A 24,064-nucleotide genomic window follows, 5' to 3' on the forward strand; every position below is an offset into this window, starting at 1 on the left:
ATTTTGGTAGATGTTGATTTGGTTAACACTTAGTGCATTCAAGGTTTTTAGTGAGGGTTCAGCATGGTTGAGTTTATTATAAACTAAATTTGATGCATGTTTTTGACTTATATAAATAGTACTCAATTTGGATTTGTGTGAACTTGCCCATGTAATATGCCACACGTAAGCTTTGGATGTAAGAAAAATAAAGGGATTTAAGATTATGTTGGGACAACATAGGTTTAACTTTGTAGAGCATCCCAATATTTTTTGAAATTTTGGTGTTTATTGTACTTATATGGGTTCTCCAAGATATATTTTCGTCAATAAGGATCCCAAGATATTTAGTTGTTTCTGTTCTTTCAATGTTTAGCTTCTATACTTTTAGTGAAGGATGGATAGTTGGTATATTATATTTTTGTTTTTTGGAATGAAACAGTATGTATTTTGTTTTTTCTGTATTTAGTGATAACTTATTTAGTTTCAACCATATATTTAATCTTTTAAGCTCTTCGTTCATACATTCATAAAGGTCTTTGATTGAGTTCAAGGAATAAAATAAGTTTGCGTCATTGGCAAACATAAATACATCAAGGCTTTTGTAAGGTCGTTAATATATAGAAAAAACAGAAGAGGTCCAAGAATGGAACCTTGGGGACACCGCACTCAACTCTTAGTAGTTTTGAGTGTTCATAATTATCTGAAAAAACAGATTGTTGTCTGTTGCTTAGATTTTGAATCAGTCAAAGGTTATGTTTTAAATCCCAGAGCTTTCCTTTTTTTTAAGTAAGATATTATGATTTACAGTATCAAACGCTTTTGAAAGGTCTATAAAAATGCCTAGAACAAACTGTTTTTTATCAAAAGAATCACATATATTGTTAACTAGATCTAGGATTGCGTGTTCAGTTGAATATTGTTTTTGGAAACCGAATTGCTATTTATTTAGAATTTTATTTTGGATTAAATACTCATACAATCTGTTATAGATTACTCTTTCAAAAAGCTTAGAAAAAGTAGAGAGTACCGAGATAGGTTTATAGTTATTAACTAAGTATGTTTCACCTGTTTTAAATAATGGTATTACTTTAGCTACTTTAGGCTTGTCCGGTACAACTGCTATTTTAAACGAGGACTTAAAAATTTAAAATATCGGTTTATTTAACGTTTTAAAGACATTTGCCACAACCCTACTACAAATATCATCTATACCTGGAGTTTTTTTAATTTTAAGGAGTTTAGAGCAACATTAAGTTCTTGGTAGTTTGATTCTTTGTATTTTAGTTTGCTCTGGGTATCACTTAGATATGATTTGAATGAGTTATTAGGAGACTTAATTTTTGAGGCAAGATTATGGCCAATGTTAACAAAAAATTCGTTGAACTTTTTAGCAATCGTATTTTTGTCACTGTACTCTATATTATCTATGACTATTTGAGCTGGTAAACTACTTGATTTAATTTTTTTGTTCCCAATTATTTATTTTACAGTTCCCAATTATTTATTTTCCATGTTTTTTAATGTCACCAGTTGCATCGAGTAGTAATTTTTCTTCGAACTTTTTTTTAATTTTTCAAATTAATTTTTGTATTGTTTGTAAGTATTTAGGTTTTTATCATTTCTATTTTTTAAATACTTGATGTAAAGTTTTTAATTTTTTTGAAGATTTTTTTATACCTCTGGTAATCCATGGACATTGTAAGTATTTTACTTTTAATTCTTGTTTTATAATTGGGAAGTGATTATCATAGTGCTTTAAGAATATTTTTATAAATTCATTATAAGCGGAGTTGGTATGCCCAAGGTTGCATCTTAGGTTCCCACCTTACTGCCGATAGTGAAACTTTAAATTGTTGAATAGTAAAACTATTAATTTTTCGTTTATAGACTTTGGTTTTACAGTTATTATTTTTTTTTATCTTGGAAAAAGGAAAAGTATATCGGAAAGTGATCAAATATATTTGTTTTGATTACACCTGCTTTTAATCATAAAATGAATTAGTCTATATGTTGTCTATTACAGTGATTGAATTAAATGTTACCTGGGTTGGTTTATTTATTATAAGAAAGATGTGGTGATGAAACATATTGTCAAAAAAAGTTTTAGTTACAGCATCTTCATTGAACTGTAGACAGTTTATATATGTCTCCAATACAGAATAATAATTTGTGCTCTTTTTTATTTTTTAAAAACATTTGTTTTAGGTGATTTGAAAAGTTTTTTATATCACCTTCAGGTGGTCTGTAACAGGTGGGCACTAGTATATTTTTTAATTTTTTGTTTATTATTACAATTGTATCAGAAACCGAAAGATATATATATCTTTCGGTTTCTGATGCCGATCTTTCGGTCTCTGATGCCGGTAATACCGATATTTCGGTTTCTCATGCCTATGGTGAGGATATATATATATATATATATATATATATATATATATATATATATATATATATATATATATATATATATATATATATATATATATATATATATATATATATATATATCTTGGTACATAGCTTGTAAAAGAGAAAGATCTTTTTAATGCGAGGATCCACGGTATGCGTTCAGGCGGTCCATGTAGCAGGCTCAGATTTAGAAATAGTTACAGTGTGGAGTTTTGATTTTTTAAACGAGAAAATTTAAATATTTTCTATTGATAGTAGATAACAAGATATATGTAGTCCGATGTTTAACAAACAACTCTGAAAATCTAAACAATGTTTAGAAAAATTGTTTATGAAAAACTAAACAATGTTTAGGTTTTCATTAATTGAAGTGTATTCTTTTAAAAAATAATTTTATTCTTTGTTACAGTTGGTTAAAAATGTTGAAACAAAAAAATATAACCTTTTATATGTCATCTACGGTTTCTCTTTTGTTACTGAACGAGATTAAACACAAAAGCCACAGTAGTGCTTGCTAATGGCAATATGAAGCCAGCAAAATTGTTAGAACATTTTAAATTTGTCCAGTCAGAAAACGCATTTGACAATTTTTTTTTTTTTTGGTGCCGAAAAAGCTCAATTGCGAAAGATACCACTTTACCCAAACTATTTTTTACACCAACAGAAAAATAATGTTTAAAAGCATCATAAAAAGTTGCATATTACATTGTCCAACAAAAAAAGCCCCACATAGAAAGTTGAGCGATGCCTGTTTTAAATGATATAATCCATTCTAGAATTGTCGAAATGTCTTCCATTGTTTTGCAGCAAGTCATTGATGAACTGAATTTTTTGCCATTTTTATGAACGAGGTGATTATGCTAAATGCGTCATTTTAACACTACTAATATGGATTTATTATTAATTAATGAACAAGTGCTAAACGTTTACTGGATTGTGATGTTTACAAACAACTTCAAACAGTTACAAATAGGTCAATCCACGTTTTTACCGATGCGTCTTGTAAAGCTTACGGTGCTGTTGCTTATCAACAATGTTTATATGACACAGGAGAAGTAACCTGTGAAATTTCATGAAAAAAAAACCTTTTTTTTTCGTGAAATTTCTTAGAGGACAACTTGCACTTGGCTCAGTTCAATCTAAAGGCTATCATCCTAAAAAACGCTGGCGTCAAGTGCAAGAACTACTACGTCATTTTTGAAAACGGTGGATGCGAGAATGGCTTCTATCTTTATCTAAAAGATATAAATGAGATAAAAAAAAACGCAAAAAAAAAAAAGATTACATTGTGTTAGTAATTTCTCCAGATACACCGAGAGGACATTGGCCGCCTGGTAAAATTACGGAAGTCTTTGAAGGTAAAGATGGACGTGTAAGAGTTGGGAAAGTTAAAATTGGCCAAAATAGAATTTATATGACCAATTACAAGATCGTGTTTTCTTGAGTTTGACACTTTAGAATATTTGATAGACTGGAGTCTATCAAAGAGGGGGAGAATGGTCGGAAGAAAACCGAATCAGCAAAAAAAAACGTTCCAATACCACGATAGCTATAACCAGTAGATAGCGCCAATATGACTATAACAAACTAAATAACAATTATATGGCGACTATTTGAACAATCGTGTTTACTAAATGTTTTTTGTTATTCAACAAAATTTTGGTATAAATAGAGTTTTGTTGTTTTTATTTTAGAGATATAAAAATATAGAAAATATAATTGAAACAGTTAATGTAAAAACGGTTAAGATGTTTAAAATATAAGTTATAATACATGTTCGGTATTATTTGTCATTGCCATCGGATCACTGGGAAGGAATAAAGCGTATTTAAATGCAGATAAAACTGAGACTGAAAACTCTAATGAAAAAACAACTTTCTTATTGAGTTTTAAAGCAAATTTACTCCTTCAGGTTTGCCTCCTTATTGTTTAAAATTGAAAATTGGTTGTGTAATTATATTACTTAGAAATGAAGATTTTAAAGCTGAGCTATGCAAAAGCACTCGAAGGAAAGTTTGTACGCTTCGAAATAGTTATATTAATGGAGAGGTTTTGACAGTTGTTTTTAGTTGTGAATGGGTATTAGCTTCTCGAATTTAGTTTATTCCGTCAGATTCTAAATTACCTATTGTTCTAAGACGTCGTAAGTTTTCTGTCCATTGCCATATTTAGTATAAATTTTATCGTTAATAACACAGGCCTGCAAAATGAGAGTCATAACTTGCTCTCTGGAATTTGATAGCTGATTCTAGGGTATTTTGGTGCGCTGATTACGAATTTGTACTTAGTTTTTCTCTATCACCTCCAGATTTTTCAAAAAAGGCACAGATAGAAAATAGCAAAAAAACAGAAGATTTCACATTAAAAAATATATATTTAAAACAGAACATTATTTTTAACTTAAAAAACTACTAAAATATAATAACAACTTAACACTAGTCTAAATAACATTTAAATTTCATTTGTGGAACCTGGTCCTTTTCTCCTGGAAGCTTCGGTTGTACGATTTCGCTTAAATTTCCGGTTTGGATCGTCGCGCTTCAATAACCAACAATAGTCCGCCATCATGTTGGTATTCCATCTTCCTTGATACCGGACTTCAAGCTCTTTCAAATCTTGGTGAAATCTTTTGCCTTGTTCTTCGCTAAAGGCTCCTAGATTTTCTGGGAAGTAATCAAAATGAGAATTTAAGAAATGAAGTTTAATGCTCATATTACAACCCATTACACCCAAATTGGAAATCATTTTGGCCACTATTTTTTTATAGTCGGAGCTTTTATTGTTCCCCAAAAATTTTGTCACCACTTCCTTAAATGACTGCCATGCTTGCAACTCGATATCATTAAGTTTTTCATCAAACTTTTTATCCGACATTAATTTCCTAATATCAGGGCCGACGAAAATTCCTTTTTTTATCTTAGCTTCTGATAAAGATGGAAAAACTGAATGCAGATATTTGAAGCCTTCCCCCTCTTTATTTAAAGCCTTCAAAAATTGCTTCATTATACCCAATTTGATGTGCAATGGTGGCAGTAAAACTTTTTCTCTGGGAACCAAACTCTGTTTAAGTACGTTTTTGAATCCTGCGGTTAGTTCAGTTCTTGGAGTCCATTCCTTTTTGGTTCAATGATGTTGTTTATCCCGGCTATCCCACTCGCAAAGAAAGCACGGGTATTTTGTATAACCACCTTGTTGGCCTAGTAGCATGCTTATGATTTTCAAATCTCCACACAACATCCAACCGTGTTGCTCATAAGCTATATTAGTCAAAAGCTTTTCCAAATTTTCATAACATTCCTTTAAATGGACAGAATGTGCAACAGGTAACGAGGCATATGTATTCCCATTATGCAGAAGAACTGCTTTCAAACTTCTTTTTGAGGAGTCAATAAACAATCTCCACTCGTTAGGATCGTATTCAATGTCGTACATTTTCGTCAAGCCTGGAATATCTTTACAGAACACTAAATCTTCATCTTCAGCGAAGAATGGAAGAAAATCTTTTTCTTTGTGACGGTACCATGAAAATGAAGTACCAGGTGCCAGCATATTTCTTTCTTTTAATCGTGATCCGAGGAGTTCCGCTGCATCTTTGGGAAGATTCAAATCTCTTGTCAAGTCGTTTAAATGTGACTGTGAAAAGAGCTGACAAGCGTCAGAATCTCCATGAAATTCAGGATCAGATTGGTGTACATCCTCTTCCTCTATATCACAGTCAGAATTTTCAATTTGTAGAGCTGGAACCGGGGGCTGCACCATTTTTGAATCGCCAAATATTGCAGGCGTAACTGATAACACGTTTGGATAGTTTATGTCCCTTTTATTTTTTGAATTGTATCCAGTTATGTCACAACAACAAAAGTAGCAATCTTTAACATGGTCGTTAGGCTCTCTCCATAGCACAGGCGAAACGATTTTGAAGCTATTTTTCTGTCCTTTTGACCACTTGCGAAGTTCTAATAAACGAGTCGTACAAATTTTATGAGGTGCCCAAGTTTTGTCTTGATTACTTAAAACGATTCCAAAATAACTTTTATAAACTTTTTTTACAAAGTCTGTAATACTGTTTCGTTGTTTTATCACCATAAATTTCCCGCAAATATAACAGAAACAATTAGGAGAGTTTAAACAACTTCGCGATGCCATTTTAAAGTTTATGTTGCAAGATGCGCACTTCAACTGTTAAATTTCTAAATCAGTGCGGGTACTTATACAAAAATCCTTTGGTTTATCTTAATTACACCCTTTTCTAATAATATTCACAACAATTAGTTAATATTACCAAATCATTATGTAATAATGAGCTCATTATTAAATTAAGCCAAAATGACCCGTTTTTGACATGTTTAATGCGAATTACTAATACTTATTATGTAGTCATTAGCAAATTACTAATTGGCTTTAATTTCTATGTTCCCTTACACTAATTATATGAAATAAAAATTGAGCTGAAGTAAATTAATAACGTTTTAGACATTTCAAAAGGTAGGCGCTCAAACATTTTAAAGCAAAATCTTAAATATTCCATATCAAAAAATCCTGACGTGATGGATTTTTTTTATTATTTTTCTCGTAATCAGCACATCAGAAACTATAAAAAACGTTACTCAGATTTCAAAGAGGAAAACCATTGCAGGCCTGTGTAATTTATCTCTTTGAGACTCAAGTTTTATCGTTGGTTAAATTTAGTCTTACAATAATAACACCGCTTGGTACTAAGGGCTGCCAGGTAAGCCAACTTACTGGCTAAGATTAAAACCCAAATCAACACGTTTACCAAGTAACACCACTTATAAAACCTGGCAATAAAATAATTACAAAAAAATAAATAGTAATAATAAGAATTATACTACAATATACATTTGCTGCAGTATCACAAAAGATTACTAAAAAACAGGTAGTTTGATTTCAAGTTTTTTATGTAGTGATGTATTTTTTATCTTTATTTTTGCATAATATATTTTCATTACTTATTTTATTCTAGATTTATCATACGTATTGATGTGATATAGAAGAATTAAATTGACATTTGCTATGTTTTGTTAATTTGTAAATTATTGTTAATTTGTTTTTTAATTTTGTTGGAAATATACCTACTTTAATTTTTCATTTTATTGCATTTAGTTTTAAGAAACTACTCTTGCTTGTCAAGTGTCAAAATAAATTTGAGAGTTGCAAATATTTATATTATTTTTTCACCATTTACTAAAGCAAATTGAAATTAATAGACTACAATGAGATTAGTATATAAATGGTAGTCGTGACCCATTTTACGGGTCACTTACAGCTCGTTCTTACTACGTACGTACTTTATGGATGCTCCCTTTGGATAATATATTCAAAAAATTTATATCTTTTTTCTTGGAGTCTGGATTCCCTAAAAATCCATCGGGATTCCCCAAAATCTATAGAACTTCGAATTTCTGATTACGAATAGTAATGTCGTTGCTCAATTAAATGCATAAAACTATTTTTTCATTATATGTTGCGTTTCTCAATAACTTAATTATAACTTTAAGAATTTTCAGCTGATTGAAATTTGTTTTTTCAAAATTTTCACGAAAATTATCAATTGGTATCAATATGTACAATCGTTAACTTGCAAACATTCCGCTCGAATCGTGCAAATGTGCAAACATTCCGCTCGAATGTTTCACGTGCAAACATTCCGCTTAAACGTTAACATACAAACATTCCATACAAACGTCCACATTCTAACGCTCGATACATACAACTTCTGTACATTTTGCACAAATAGATTCGCAGGTTTACATTATTAGCAATTATAATATTTTTTTAATGTTGTAACTTAAAAAAGCAATTTATAAAAAAACTAGGCAACTATCACGAACAACAATCAGTAACGTTTACATAACTCGCAAATCATATATTAACAAATAAGCAAATATTAAATACAAATACTATATTCAAAATAATAAAAATAAACAAACATTAAATACAAAGTTTTAATTTTTTATTATTTTTTTTTTAAAGAAAAATATAACATACCATAAGAAGAAAAAATTTCAAATATTATGAAAAAAAAATTTCAAATTTTATGTTAAATCTTATATAATTACATACAAAGAAATGACAGTTGTAATACCAGTATGCGTTAGCGAACAAAATAAAACAAAATTGTAGCTTCTACTATTTATCCATTGATACAGAACTCATTCTTTTTCGAGTATTTATGTGTAAGTGAGGTATATATTGACGAGGCAAAGTAAAGTTTGAAAGTAGAAAAAAATCTTGGAAGGCTTTGTAACGGTCACTAAGTTATAAAATGATATCACACACATACAAACAAAAAATAAATAAAAAATAAAAAAATTTAATAACAAATTAAATACATTTGTTGTTTTATGGGCCATTTAATGTCAAATGGAGCAAATTTTTATGAGTTTCTCATAGACTTCTCTTTATAGATTTTGGTAAAACTTTTTAATTTTGTATATACACTGAGGCATATTCGTTCAGACGCATCAATTTTTTTCTCTTTGTCTTAATTTTTTTCTATGAATTGTCAACTGATATGCATTCAAGTTATTATCAAAATAATTGTTGTGTTGTGGGCTAATAAAAATCACACAAAAATTTTTTTTATGTGTCTTTATTAACATGAGAGCATTTTTGATATACAAAAGTACATTTTTTAATTGGAATATATCTATAGACGCAGTCATATTTTTGACATTGAAAGATGGAAATTAGTAATGCGTATGTCCTCCATTACACTGGATCACCTCAAAAATTCTGCCTTTCATTGACTCCACTAGTCGTTGAAGTGTAGTTTGATCCAACTCGGACCATGCTTCAAGGATTTTACACTTTAACTCAGTAACAGTTTTAAATTGGTGTCCAGCTGCTTTAGCGTCATAAACTTTTCTTGATGGCATTCCCCACACGTTCTCGATTGGATTTAAGTCCGGGCTACAAGCTGGCCATTCCAGAACCGGGATTTTGTGGTCTTTAAACCATTTCATAGAATGCCTAGATGTGTGAATTGCAGCATTATCTTGCTGAAATATGGCATTATCGTCCATATTTTCATCCATATAAGTTATGAGAACATCATCCAACATTTCTGTATACTTTATCGAGTTCATTTTAGGTAAACCACAACACAGAGTCAATTTTCCTGAATAAGAAAATCCACCCCAAACCATTAAACTTCCTCCTCCATAATTTCGTTTTGTTTGTGGGTCATTTATTCCTCTTAGATCATGCCAATAACAACTGTAAGAGTCCGGACCATCTAAATTGAACTTTTTTTTATCTGAAAATATTACGTTTTGCCACTCATGAGTCCAATGCATATGGTTTTTAGCAAACTGTAATCTAGCAATTTTATGGTGTTTTTTTAACATTGGTTTTTTGTGTAGTTTCTTCCACTTTACGTTTGGTGTTGTACGTAGAATATGTGCAACATGTTTATTGGTGACAGGCAATAATAATTTATCCTTTATTTGTGTTGCATTCAATTTATTTTTGGTTGCTTTGAAGCGAATTCGATTAATTTGCCGATTTGTTAATACTTTGTTGCCGTTTGTTGCTTTTTTTACACCGTAATTGTCACCTTTTGCAATGTAGTTTTGTACAACATGGTCAGATCTTCCAATTTTTCTTGCTATTTTTCGTATAGAAAGTGCTGGTGAGATTTCTGAGCCACGATATAAATAAATTTGTATTTTTTCAGCACCTGTCAAATACTTTTGTTTAGGCATTTCGTAAAATGCAATAAAAATGATACTGGCAGAGCAAAAGATCAAATTACACTAAAATTTATCAATTTATTTATGTAAAAGTGATTAAAAATCAATAATTACCGTTATTAACCTGATTGCGTCTATAGATATATTCCAATTAAAAAATATGCTTTTGTATATCAAACATACTCTCGTTTGTTATTATGTTATTAAAGACACATAGAAAAAATCATTTTGTGGTTTTTATTAGCCCACAACACAACAATTATTTTGATAATAACTTGCATGCATATCAGTTGACAATACATAGAAAAAAATTAAGATAGAGAGAAAAAAATTGATGCGTCTAAACGAATATGCCTCAGTGTATATAACCCAGGAAAAAAAGTTTTATAGAATTTCTATAAACTTTTGGAACATATGGTCTATAGAAATTCTATAGAATTCTATAGAATTTCTATAGAATCTCTGTTAATTTTTATAGAAATTCCAATAGAACTTTTTTTTCTACTTTTTATTTTATAGTAAAAAAGTTTTATAGCAATTTCTATAGAAATTAATAGACATTCTATAGAAATTTTTTAGTATTTCTATATAATTTATATAGGCCATATGTTCCAAAAGTTTATAGAAATTCTAAAGAACTTTTTTTCCTGGGAAGAAAAGCATATTTAAACATTTTTTTTGAATTCAGAGAGCTGATTAAAGGTTAGAGTGCTGCATTCAAAAGTTAAAAGTCATCAAATTGAGCTGGATCAAGAGTTTTTTAAAATTAATTCCCGATGCAAAAAATATGTTACCTGTGATGAAACCTTTTTTTTTTTCGTGAAATTTCTAATGCGCATTAATCGAGTAGTGTTTATTCATAAAAACAAAAATTATCGAGCACTTATTTATTACTCCCAAAATTTGTAACCCCAAAATATAGTCTCAAATTTGATCAGGTAAAATTTGCAAAAAAAATGGTTCATTGAATTTTAAAATACTGATACGTCAATCTAAAAAATATCATTAGAACCAAAATAAAATCTAATCGTTTTTTAGAAGAATTATTTTTGCCTAAGCTTTCGACTAGTTGTTTTGCTAAAGTCAGTTGAAGTATCTAATAAAAAGAAATATATTTAAAAACGACTTCATTTAGTCAATATGTAAGAACTTCATATTGAGTTTAAAAAAAAAAATTATCTCGAAGTTGGATTTTCAAAATTTTGTGAGTTCAAACCCAGGTTTGAACTCACAAAATTGCCTGATGACATTCTTTAAAAATTTAATTGATGAAAATGAAATAAATGAAGTTAATTTTTATCAATGGCAAAAACTAAATTTCCAATGTAATTTAGCCCCAGCAACTTTACCTTGTATGAATTTATTGAAACGGTTTGTGAACAGTTAGATAATAGTTAGATTGTCAAAAATGTTATTAAAAAAACTTAAACAGCTGCAAACATTTTCTATTTTAGTAATGAAGCTGCAACGCAATATAACTATTACAGAAATTTTATTAATTTATGCTACTGTAAACAGAATTTCAACATTACTGCAGAGTGGCAATATTTTGCAACATTACATAGTAAAAGTCCTTGTGGTGGAGTTGGTAGAACGATAACACGTCTTGTTGCACGACGGCGATGTAAAAGAAATATTATTTATTTTATTGACAAAGTTTCTATAGAAACACATATTCCAAATCTCAATTTGAAAGGAGATATAGGGCATGAAACCACCACAGTTTTATACCAATGTCACTTACCTCGTGGAAAATGATGAGTTTCATTTGATGATGATTTCACTAATGCAGATGTTTTTATCTGCAGAGTTGGTATTAATGAAACTTTAAGCTACACACATTTCAAAAATATATAAGGCTTGCATTTATGATGCTCAATTGTATTTGAAATATTCTTAGTATTTCAAAAGAAAATCAACCTTCACAAAAATATTATAAAAGTCTTCTTTATGTAGCAAATTCACGTGGCCATGCAGAGATGATCTTTGTTAAGTACCTTTATTGTATATTTTATTCAAAATTCAATCTTTTAAGGTCCAGTCTAACCGGGGAAGATTTTATAATATTGACTGTAATTTAACTACAATTTCAATATATATATATATATATATATATATATATATATATATATATATATATATATATATATATATATATATATATATATATATATATATATATATATATATATATATATCTTAAAGTTTTATGCATTTTTTTTTTATTAAAAATATTTATAGTTTATTATGTATAATTTTTTTCATTACTTGGATTTACAAATTGTGAAAGATTTTGTTTTTTGTTTTTAAAAAATTGTGTTATAAAGAGGGGGTTATATGTTTTTATCTAGAGCGACCATAAACTATATATATATATTTATCGCAGTTATATATTACATACATATATATTTTACATTTTTCAACATTTTTTAATTATCATTTTATAACAAATAACATTATTCAATTCGATAAAACTATTTATTTTGTTGACTTCTGAGTTTAAAAAAAAAAATAATAATAATTTTAATTTAACTTTAAGAAAAATCTACCTGGCTTTTGGAGGCTATCTTTTGGGATTACAAGTGCCCATTAATTTTGTTTTTATTAATAAACACTCCTTGATTAATGCGTATAAGAAATTGTCAAAAAAAACAAGGTGCCACCTTAGATAACAACTTAAAAAAAACCTTGATCCTGCTCACTTTGATGACTTTTAAATGCAGCTTTCTAATCAAAAAATTTTTTAAATGTTTATCCACCAAATGTAAAACAACAGGCAATGTGATTTGTATTAATTTTTTATCAAAACATAAAAATTAACTTTAGCCTGGCAATATAAAAAAAAGTTAAAATGTCAGATTTTAAATTTTTTTTGTTTTTCCAAGAGTATCCATAGCATACTTGCCATCTTAAAATAATTGAAGTATAAAACCAACTTGTCCAAAAGCTATTAGCTGTTAAAGTTGATGAAAAAACCTTTTTGCTTGAAGAGTGAAATTTTATGTAAAACAGCCAACTAATTAAATACCATTATCTATTTAAAAACACGCTTTTTCCATATATATGTACAAAATTAAAAAGTTTTAGCAAAATCTGAGATGGTCTATGAGGGACCACACTTGGCATGTATGTATATGTATATAAACAGTAGGTGTTATCTAAAAAATTTTTTTTAAAAGTAAACATTAACAAGTATTTTCAGAAAAAAAATAAGTTTATAACAAAAATGTTTATGATAGCAAATTTAATCTAAAACTCAATTAGCAAAAAAAAAAAAATACAATAAATTAACATTAATTGCTAAAAACTTAACAATGCATAACTATGGGTTAACTATGGATGTTTTAAATTTAAAAAAAAATTAAAATGATTAGTGTCCAAATAAAATTTTAAATATTAAATGTTTCTCTAGGTAAATAAATTTTTTGACATTTTAATATCTATTTATATATATATATATATATATATATATTAAATATATATATATATATATATATTTTTTTTAAATATCTAGGACCACATTTAGCTTTTATGACTTTAACAAGCGGTTTTGAATTGATTCAATTAATTTCTTTGTCATATCTGGATTTATTTGAGTCCAAGCTTCTTGGAGAATGATCTTTATCTCTTCTTTTTTTTTAGAGAGTGTGTCATTTTTTTGATACAGAATGGCACACAGGTGTTCAATTGGATTAATATCTGGACTTTGCTGGTCATTAATAGCTGGCCATTCAAATAACTCAATCTGCTTCTGGATAAAATTTTTCTTTCTTTGATGTATGCTTAGGGTCATTGTCTTGTTGGTAGATAAATTTTTTTCTACTAACAAGACAATTTTTGAGGTCAAAAGATTTATATTGAGAACATTGACATAAACCTCAGAGTCCATAATTCTTTTAAGAAACTTCAACTTTCTTGTTTCATTCCAAGCCATCAATCCTCAGACCATAGCATTGACTCCACCGAATTTTACTGCTACTTGAATGCAAATGAGTGTGAATGCTTTATATCTTTTATTTTAAATAATTTAAGCTCATCTGATTTCACGAGATGAAACTTCGAGTTATCAGTCCACAAAACTTTCCTCCAGAATGATACCATATTTACATTGTCTTCTGTCTTGATGGGTTTTTGAAAGGAATGGTTTCTTTAAACTCTTGCTTTAAATCCACTTTTTCAATTGATTTCAAACAGTACATGCACTCACTTGTGTTCCAACTACTCAAAAAGGCTTAATGCTTTTAGGGTTGATAAAAATCAGTTTTCTCAACAATTTTTACATTATCGATCAATTCTAGAAGTCATTTTACCCTTAACTCCCGATATTGGCTGATTTTTCACATATCTAAACGTTTTATACTTTTTAATCAGATTGCTGATGGTTTCTAATGCCATTCCAGTTGCTTTTACCCCTTGAACAGGTTTTAACAATGTGACTATTTCTTGATTTTGACTTGATGATATCAATTGTAAACCAAATGAATTTGAATTATTAACGGGTACTCATTATTATACAAAAATATTTTGATTAAGATCTTTATTTTTTAATAATCACATTCAAATCATTGTTTACAAAACAATATGTTCAGATAATTATTTTCCATTGAGGTTTCAACACTCCTCAAGGAGTTGTTAAATTTTAACAATGTAAGTTAATTAACATAGTGTTTTTTTCAACCGTTTAAAAGCATAATTAAATTTGCTTTCAGAATAATTATAACAGAATTTATATAAATCTTATTTTTTTCTAAAATAACCAAACAAAGTTTGATTTTTAAAATAATATTTATTTTTAGATATATATATATATATAAATATATATATATATATATATATATATATATATATATATATATATATATATATATATATATATATATATATATATATGTATATATACATATATATATATACAGTAGCTTCCAAAAGTAATCGGACAAATACCTTTTTTATTATATTTTCTGATTAAGTTAACATTTTTAAATGAAATTTCACATAAACATGTCAAATTATACTACAATAATGAAAAACGAAACAAAAATTCCCTTTTGGAAGTAATTACTCAAAATTTTGCTTAAAGAATAAAAATGATTGGCCTAAAAATAATTGGATAAACAAAATTCTAACAACGTTGATGTAACTTAGACTATTTTAACTTCTTTTTCTGAAGGCAGATTTTAATAAAAACATTCAATGATCAATAATTTGCAATGGGACATAATAAATATTTAAGCGAGGCAAAAAAGCGAGAAAAAGTTGATTGTACAAGCATCTAATAAAGACTGCAACAAATTTCAATAGGTATGAACATTCGGCGATCAACAATTGGTTAAACATTAAAAGTTTTTCAACAATGGAGTCATTTCCAAGTTTCAACAAAGTCAGGATGCCCGAAATTAACAACTTAATAATGTTGTAGTAAGATCGTCAAAGGCAGATCCACACAAGAGTGCTAAAGAAATGCATAAAGAATTTACACAATCACATCTAATTTCTTGCTCTTATAGCAAGAGATATAATAAAACAACCTTTTTGGCAGTCGTCTTGTTAAAAAACCTTTTGTTTCTTCAAAAAATCATAGCTAAAACACATCTAAATTGGACAACAAACCAATGGTCGAAAATACTATGGAATGATGAGTCAAAGTTTAATAAGTTGGGTTCTAATGGTATTAAATATATTCGATGTCCAATAGATCTTCAAAATGATGTTAAGTTTTAAGTTCAGAATTTTTGGCTCAAAAGAAAGTTTGTATCTTGGAATGGCCGTCACAATCTTCAGACCTGAATCCAATTGAACATCTTTGGGAACATATTGAGAGAAAAATTAGTGTTCAGAAACCATCTAATCAGCATGATTTGTTTGAGTTGATTTAACACACTTGGGAGGAAATACCAATTGATGTTTTAATTAATTTGGTTGATTTAATGCCACGTAGATGCAATGCTGTCATTGCAGCAAAAGGTTTTCCAACGAAGTACTAGGATTATGCACATAATATATACATTATGTAACAGAATATAACACTATGTAACATTATATATAATGTTTAACAAAAATCTTCATAAAAAATGCTGAAAATTTATCCTTTGTTGAGAAAGTTTTTTTTAAACGAAATATTTAGTTTGTCCAATTACTTTAGAGCCAATCATTTCCATTCTTTTATTGAAATTTGAGTAATTACTCCTAAACTTGGATTTTTGTTTTCTTTTTCATAATTGTAGTATAATTTGACATGCTTATGCAAAATTTCATTTAAAAATGTGAACTTGATGAAAAAGTATAACCAAAAAGGTATTTGTCCAATTACTTTTGGATGCTACTGTATATATATTTAAATTGCAAAATAAATTTATGATAATACTTGTTTTTTACCTAATAGTAGCACGAAGGTATGAATACCCTGATGAACCGCCACTTCCTAAATTTGATCCCAACATCCTCTGGACTAAAAGTGCATGGTTATCTAAAAGCGAAACAGTAAACTGAATTGTTAATATTAGTGAATATGAATATTAGGATTATTATGAATCATTCAGATATATTTAAGTTTAACACAAATATATTTAAATAAACAAAAATGAACATCCTTTACAAAAATTTTGTTTTATCTTCCACAACTTTCCTCAATCACCCTTTTAGAGGGCTAAAGTCATTTTGAAATGATTTATAGATAACTGAAATTTTATACAAGCATTAATAATGGTTATATCCAACAAATGGGATTGATTGAGTGCGAGAGGTGATATATATTTTGAAAATTATAGACATTTTTATCCACATTTTGTTTTTAAACTATTGACATTTTGGATGCAATGTTTATTTGGAAGTTTATAGAGATTATTGTTTGCATAAGTCACCGGTTAAGAAGAATCAGTAGTTTGATAGTAGTAGGATGACTTATACAACATAACAATAACAAAATGAATAAATAAACATAAAAACTTTTGTTGAAAAAGTTCTAATTTCACCAACACTGGTTCTCTGTGAAAAGATCTGATGGTCTTCTTGGAGTGTTTGTGTTCTTTATAGTTTATTTTTTATTCTTTATATTTTAACAGTACCATCTCTTGTAATTTTTTTTTTTTATATATTTGTATCTTTATCTTACATATTGTAATAGAGATAAAAATAAAATGAAACCATAAAATAAAAAAAAAGTAACAATTTCTGATAATGAATAATCTTTTGATGACAAAAAAAAAAAAAAAACTATTAAAAAATTACAAAATTGAAAAATGTCACAAGAACACATGCATACAACACAAAACCATATGTCATGAGAACAAATGCACGCAAGAGTGCATGTATATAATACAAATTCACATGTCACAAAAACATGATAGTAATAACTATAATTTTAAAGCATACACCCAATTTAAAACTTTTTAAAAAATATACAGTAATAATTTGTTGTATTTTTATATTAAAACAGAAACATTTGTACTAACTTAGTTTACAAATGATACAGCTCCTAATTAATAGTTTAATATTAAAATGTTTTAACTTTTTTTAAATAATTCAACTCTTTCAAAATTTTTATATCCTAAACTAAGTACAAAACTAGTCTACTTTTAAAAACAAATAAAAACAGATTGCATTTACTCATTGACAAAATATTGAAAAAATAAATACTTCTCCACTTCATTATGCACACATCAATATCCATCAAAAGGTGAAGCATAGTGAATGGTTGATGAAAAATTACTTCATCTCTATAAAAGGATATCATCAATGCTCCAAAAACTGCTTTTCTTGACAAAAACATCTCACCTAAAACCAATTAGAATACTTTCTCAGTTGTTTATATATAATTATATGTGTGTGTGTGTGAATATACTTAACGGGCATAATAAAAAAATAATGATTACAGAAATGACTCAACAAAATAAATATAAAATAATAACTAACAGTTTAATTAAATAAATAAGTTTAGTACATAGTATAATAGTATAATGAGATATAATGAGTATAATAGTATAATGAGAAATTTGTTTAGTAGGTAAGGGATTTCTAATCTAATGTGGAGTGATTCTTAAAGATCTATTTAGGTAGAAAATGCACCTCTTTGCATGTTTTAGCCAGTTGGTGTAAGTACTGAAGGGCTCACAGCTACCTATTTCAGTATGAAGTCATATTCTTAGATATTATATATATATATATATATATATATATATATATATATATATATATATATATATATATATATATATATATATATATATATATATATATATATATTTAAACATCTTCACTTCCAACAAGGCTGCAAGCAACAACTATCAGAGGTGGAAGTTACTGGAAAAGAAAAGATGAAATTTATAAAGCAAGATAACGATTGACAGATGACTTAAAAGATTGCAAACTATATGAATTAGGAAAGCAAGATGAAGGAAGCGAATTCCAAAGAACAGATGTCCGAGGAAAAATACTAGACAAATAAGAGTTTTTGAAACACTTAGGAATGGTCAAAGAAAAAGGATGAGACTTAATTGACTGACAAGTAACATGAGAATAAATTTTAGTAGATGGCACTAGAATAAAGATTAGTAGAGACACTAGCTCTTTATGCAGTGCCCGTTATACTATTTGTAGAAAAGAGAAAGAGAAGCAACATTAAAATGATGTGATAATGGTTAGAGGTTGGCTGCAAGAGCAAGTCAAACTATGCTTATAATGCGTTTTTGCACCTTATCTAAAAGAGAAAGGACATCATTGGAAGAACCACCCCAGATATGGCAACCATATTCCATACAAAGACGGATTTGAGATTTATAGAGATAAAGAATAGAATCCGGAGAAAGAAAGTGTTGAGCACGATAAAGAGATGCATCTTTAGCAGATGCTAATTTTGCAATGGATTTGATATATGGTTTCCAAGAAAGATCGGAAGAGTTAATCCTGAAGATAAAGGGTAGATGACTCGTCAAGTACATCACTATTCATAAATATATTTTTCTTTTAAATATAGAAATATAAACAAAAATTCGATGTCATGTGAAAAAATCAGCTCAATATGTTGAATGCTTTTTTTTTTTTTTTTTTTGTTATTCACCTCCTCAAGGCCGAGAAGGCCACTTCAGATAAGGAGGCTACTTAATAGTGGTTATAACCCTCTCTCAATTCTATAACTCCGAAAAACCTTGACGAAAAAGGACGTGGTGGGGATCGAACTCGGAACCTCTCGCTTATGCTTGCTTATTTATAAGCCTATTTCCTCATTTTGTATTAGAGTGACACATAGTGCAATGGTGCAAGACTGTTTTTCAGTGCTTAGCCTTTATGCTATTGAAGAATAGAACTAAGAAAGAAAAAGCAACTCACTTAAATTTAAGAAAAAAAAACCTTGACTAGATTTTTAACATATGAATATGCTATAACATATGCTTATTTAACATATGCTTACATACTGTTTACATACAGGTTTCTATGTCATTAAAATATTTATATCGTAGAACTAATATTTAAGATTAAAAAAATATTTTGAAAAAATCTTATTCTACCATTAAATTTTTTTCCATGTGACTCCAAAAAATAAAAAACCAGTTGCACATATAAAAAAAGAAACTTTTTAACCATTAAAGAAAATTCAGATTTTGAAGGCATGTAACAATTCTATTCAGAACAATATTTCAACATCATTGCAACAGACAGAACAACATTGCACAATTAATTCATTCAATCATCAGAAACATTAAAATGTTTAAGAAAAAACAATTGATTAATTAAAAACATAAAAAAAAGAATCTTATTAAATGTAAAAGAAAAAATTAATATATTCTACAGATAAGATATTCAAAAAAAGGTATAGTTTTATTTATGAGTAAAAATTTAAAAACAGGCGTGAAGGAAATAATAAAGCAATATAAAATAATTTAAGTAAGTTAAAAAAAATTGGGAAAAAAATTAACAAACAGAGCAAAATAACATAAAGCGAAACAAATGAAGCATACATCTAGCTAACAGCACATCATATTTTGCTGGATCTGAAATTTTTTCATATTCCTCCTATAACGAAGTTAAAAAAGTATAACGAAGCTGAAAATCAGAAAAAAAATTTAACCAAAAAACTTATTTGGTTTAAGAATAGTTTAGTTTAATTTTGAAGATTTTTTTCAGGGAAAAAGTCTTTTTTTAATTTTTTTTTTTTGTTCCTTATACATTTAAAATAAATAATTTGCAAATAGCCTTTTAAAGTAGTTAGTTTGTGTGAATTGCAATTAAAGTATATATTAATTAACTTATACTTCTTTCTTAGCAATTGCATTTAACAGAAGTTCACGAGCTTCTTCATCTTCTTTCTAAACAGAGCAATTTAAGATTCTTTTAAAGGATTTTTGATAAGGCCAATTATTTTATTTTAAGTTTATTTGAAGAGATTGTTAAAATGAAAATTTATGAAAAAATTACTTCTGCCTCTAATCTTTGCTGATTAAACCAGAGCTTACAACTTTTGGAAAACTCAGTAATGAAATCGAAATTTTCATCTTCTAAACCCGGGGTTCTTTCTAACCATTTCTAAAAACAAAATATTTTCAAAAATTTTTGTGGCACAATTCACAGATTGGTTACAATTACTCAAACTCAATTTTTAAATAATGTTCATTTTATAATAATTGTTACTGGCAGCAATTTATTACAAAAAAATTTAGAAATTACTTCCAACAGAGCAAATAATGAAGGTTCCTTCTCAGACAGCTCCACCAAGATGCGATATTCAGCATTCAATGCTTCACTATCAACAATAAAAAAAAAAGAATTAACTTCAAACGTAATTATAGAATTATAGTATGTAAAAGTACGCATATATAAATATAGATAAACATAAGTATAACATGTGTATACACAAATAAATTCAACAAAGAAGAAAATGGATCAAAATGAAACCATAGTTACAGGGTGCCATGCATTTGTGAAGAATAAAAACTTTTTTTAATCTTTCTCTCTCCTTTCTGTTTGTTTATTTTAGTACTTTTTCCCCCCTACTCCTTCCCCCATATATATATATATATGTGTGTGTGCGTTCTTTTACGTTTATACATATATATATATATACAGCTATGCTCAAATGTATGGAGCACCTATTTGTTTAAATATATTTGTGTTTAAAAAATGAGATATACATGATGAATTTTTTTTTAAATGGTATTTTATTTGTTTTTTACGTTTAAGCATTAGTAAATCATTTAATGCATGTTGAATTTGCTTGTCTGGGCATGATTAGACTTGTCTTAACTTGTCTACATACTCACTTAGTATAAATTCTGTCGAATTAAGATATTCATTTCATTCTTATCTTAAACGTAACTATTGTCAGCCGCTCATTATCTATTGTTTAAAAGTAGTGATTTTTTTTATCGTTCTTTATTTATTTTCATTATGAGTAAAACACGCGAACTTTCTGTGAGTGAAAGAAGCCAAATTGTGATACTCCATAAACAAGGACATTCCCAAGTGGAAATTTCAAAAATTATGAAATGCTCAAGTAAAGCAGTGCAAAATGCTATAAATAGATTTAGTGAAACTGGTTCATACGAAAATAGACCAAAAACGGGAAGAAAACGTATACTTTCTCCTAGAAACCATCGTTTCCTCAACAGGATTTCACTTCGAAATCAGACCAAATCTTCTAAAGACTTGGTTAGCGATCTGTGGGAGCACAGAAAAATTCAAATTTCTGCTCCAAGTGTTAGAAGATACTTAAAAGAAGGTAATTTACATGGAAGAAGGGCTCGCCGAAAACCATTGCTGACTGAGCACCATAAGAAACTTCGTTTAGAATGGGCTAAACAGCACCAAAATTGGTCATCAGAAGATTGGGCCAAAATTATTTGGTCAGACGAATCAAATATAGAGGTAAGGCATCATTATGACTTACGGTGTAACCAAAAAATAAAAATAAAATATCATTTCGAAATTATTCCTTTAAGTACCTGAAATTTTACATGTTGAAATTTATAATATCAAATTTGTATTCCTTTACTTTTTTGACCTAGATTTTCGGGCAACCTGGAGGCACCTTTGTAAGACGACGACCAGGCGAAGCATTTGAGCCGGAATGTATCATCCCTACAGTCAAATTTGGCGGTGGTGGTACAATGATCTGGGGTTGCATGGCCTCCAGTGGCGTAGGTGAAATATTTTTATGTGAGGGTAGGATGAATGCAGAGCGCTACATTACCATGCTAAATGAAGTTTTGGAGCCATCAATATTGAAATTATTTGACGAAGATGTCCCTCAATATTATTTTCAACAAGATAACGCTCCTTGCCACAAGGCAAAAAAAAGTTTGGACTGGTTTTCAACAAATGAAGTTCCCCTCATTACGTGGCCCCCCCAGTCTCCAGATTTGTCACCCATAGAAAATTTGTGGTCTATTTTGAAGAGGAAGTTGTCAATTTACAGATGTAAATCCAAAGAAGAATTTAAAGCGAAAATTCTGGATGAATGGGAAAAAATACCAGCGAATGTATGTAAGGATCTTGTGGACAGCATGCCCAAAAGACTACGTGCGGTGATCAAGGCAAAGGGAGGTGCTACAAAATATTAATTATATTAAATAATATTGTTGAATTGAAATAATTTGTATCAAATAAACACATTCACATTTACTATTTGTTCATTACTTTTGAATTTTAAATAAAATATAGGGGTGCTCCATACATTTGAGCATAGCTGCATATATATATATATATATATATATATATATATATATATATATATATATATATATATATATATATATATATATATATATATATATATATATATATATATATATATATATATTATGCATATATATATATTTTATATATATATATATATTATACATATATATATATTTTATATATATATATATATATATATATATATATATATATATATATATATATATATATATATATATATATATGAAAATATATATATATATATATATATATATACATATATATATATATATATATATATATATATATTAATATATAACTATTTCTATGACAATCCCCAGAGTTGTTACGACATAATATGTCTGGCAGATCTGTTGACATATTTTCAAACATATTTTCTGCCGACATAAAATATGTCCTACATATTTTCGATTGACATATTTTGACATAATTTTATGTCTGAATTATTTTCTGTTGACATAAAATGTCAGACATATTTTCTGTCGACATATTTTGACATAATTTTATGTCTGAATTATTTTCTGCTGACAAAATATGTCAGACATATTTTCTGTCGGCATATTTTGACATAATTTTATGTCTAACTTATTTTCTGCTGACATAAAATGTTAGACATATTTTCTGTCGACATATTTTGACATAATTTTATGTCTGAATTATTTTCTGCTGACATAAAATATGTCAGACATATTTTCTGTCGACATATTTTGACATAATTTTATGTCTGAACTATTTTCTGTTGACATAAAATATGTAAGACATATTTTCTGTCGACATATTTTGACATAATTTTATGTCTGAATTATTTTCTGTTTGATATTCTTGAAGAAAAAATCAATCTAACAAATTTATTGTGCATTTCAACTTAATTTACAGAGTTAAGCAAAAATAGTTTAACAAATTTGTTGCTTTTTTGCAATCAATTATAATTGAAGGTCAACAAAAAAAAATTTTTTTTCTGGTGCCGAGCAAACAACTTGTTTTTTGGATTGCATTTCACATTTTGATTTCAAATATGCAACTCATTTTTTACCATCATGTCAAGTTGTAAAGATATTTGGGTTCAGATCTTTAATATTTGGGGTAAAGTCCCTAATATTGTCAAAAAAAAAGTTGTTCAAAAGTATGTCAACTTGGGTCTCAAAAAAAGCGTATTTTAGAAGATAGTATAGAAATTTTAGAAAACATAAAAATTTTTCCTTAAAATATTTTGGCAAAAAAATTATTTGAAAAAATGCTAAAGACTCTTAAAAAAATGTCAACAAAAT

General features: G+C 28.1%; 1 protein-coding gene across 1 annotated transcript in view; it reads right to left on the reverse strand.

Moving 5' to 3' along the window:
* Nucleotides 1-8,252: 8,252 nt before the first annotated feature.
* Nucleotides 8,253-24,064, reverse strand: part of LOC101235959 (tryptophan 2,3-dioxygenase) — a 42,687-nt gene continuing 26,875 nt past the window's right edge. The window contains exons 9-15 of the mRNA XM_065807440.1: nucleotides 20,766-20,841; nucleotides 20,517-20,624; nucleotides 20,354-20,407; nucleotides 20,060-20,114; nucleotides 17,742-17,879; nucleotides 16,482-16,572; nucleotides 8,253-8,665 (exon numbers count right to left, since the gene is read on the reverse strand). Of these exons, the coding sequence (XP_065663512.1) occupies nucleotides 8,542-8,665; nucleotides 16,482-16,572; nucleotides 17,742-17,879; nucleotides 20,060-20,114; nucleotides 20,354-20,407; nucleotides 20,517-20,624; nucleotides 20,766-20,841 (646 nt within the window). The 3' untranslated portion in view covers nucleotides 8,253-8,541. The remainder of the gene's footprint in view (nucleotides 8,666-16,481; nucleotides 16,573-17,741; nucleotides 17,880-20,059; nucleotides 20,115-20,353; nucleotides 20,408-20,516; nucleotides 20,625-20,765; nucleotides 20,842-24,064) is intronic.

This window comes from Hydra vulgaris, chromosome 10 (assembly GCF_038396675.1).
Source record: "Hydra vulgaris chromosome 10, alternate assembly HydraT2T_AEP".
Taxonomy (NCBI): domain Eukaryota; kingdom Metazoa; phylum Cnidaria; class Hydrozoa; order Anthoathecata; family Hydridae; genus Hydra; species Hydra vulgaris.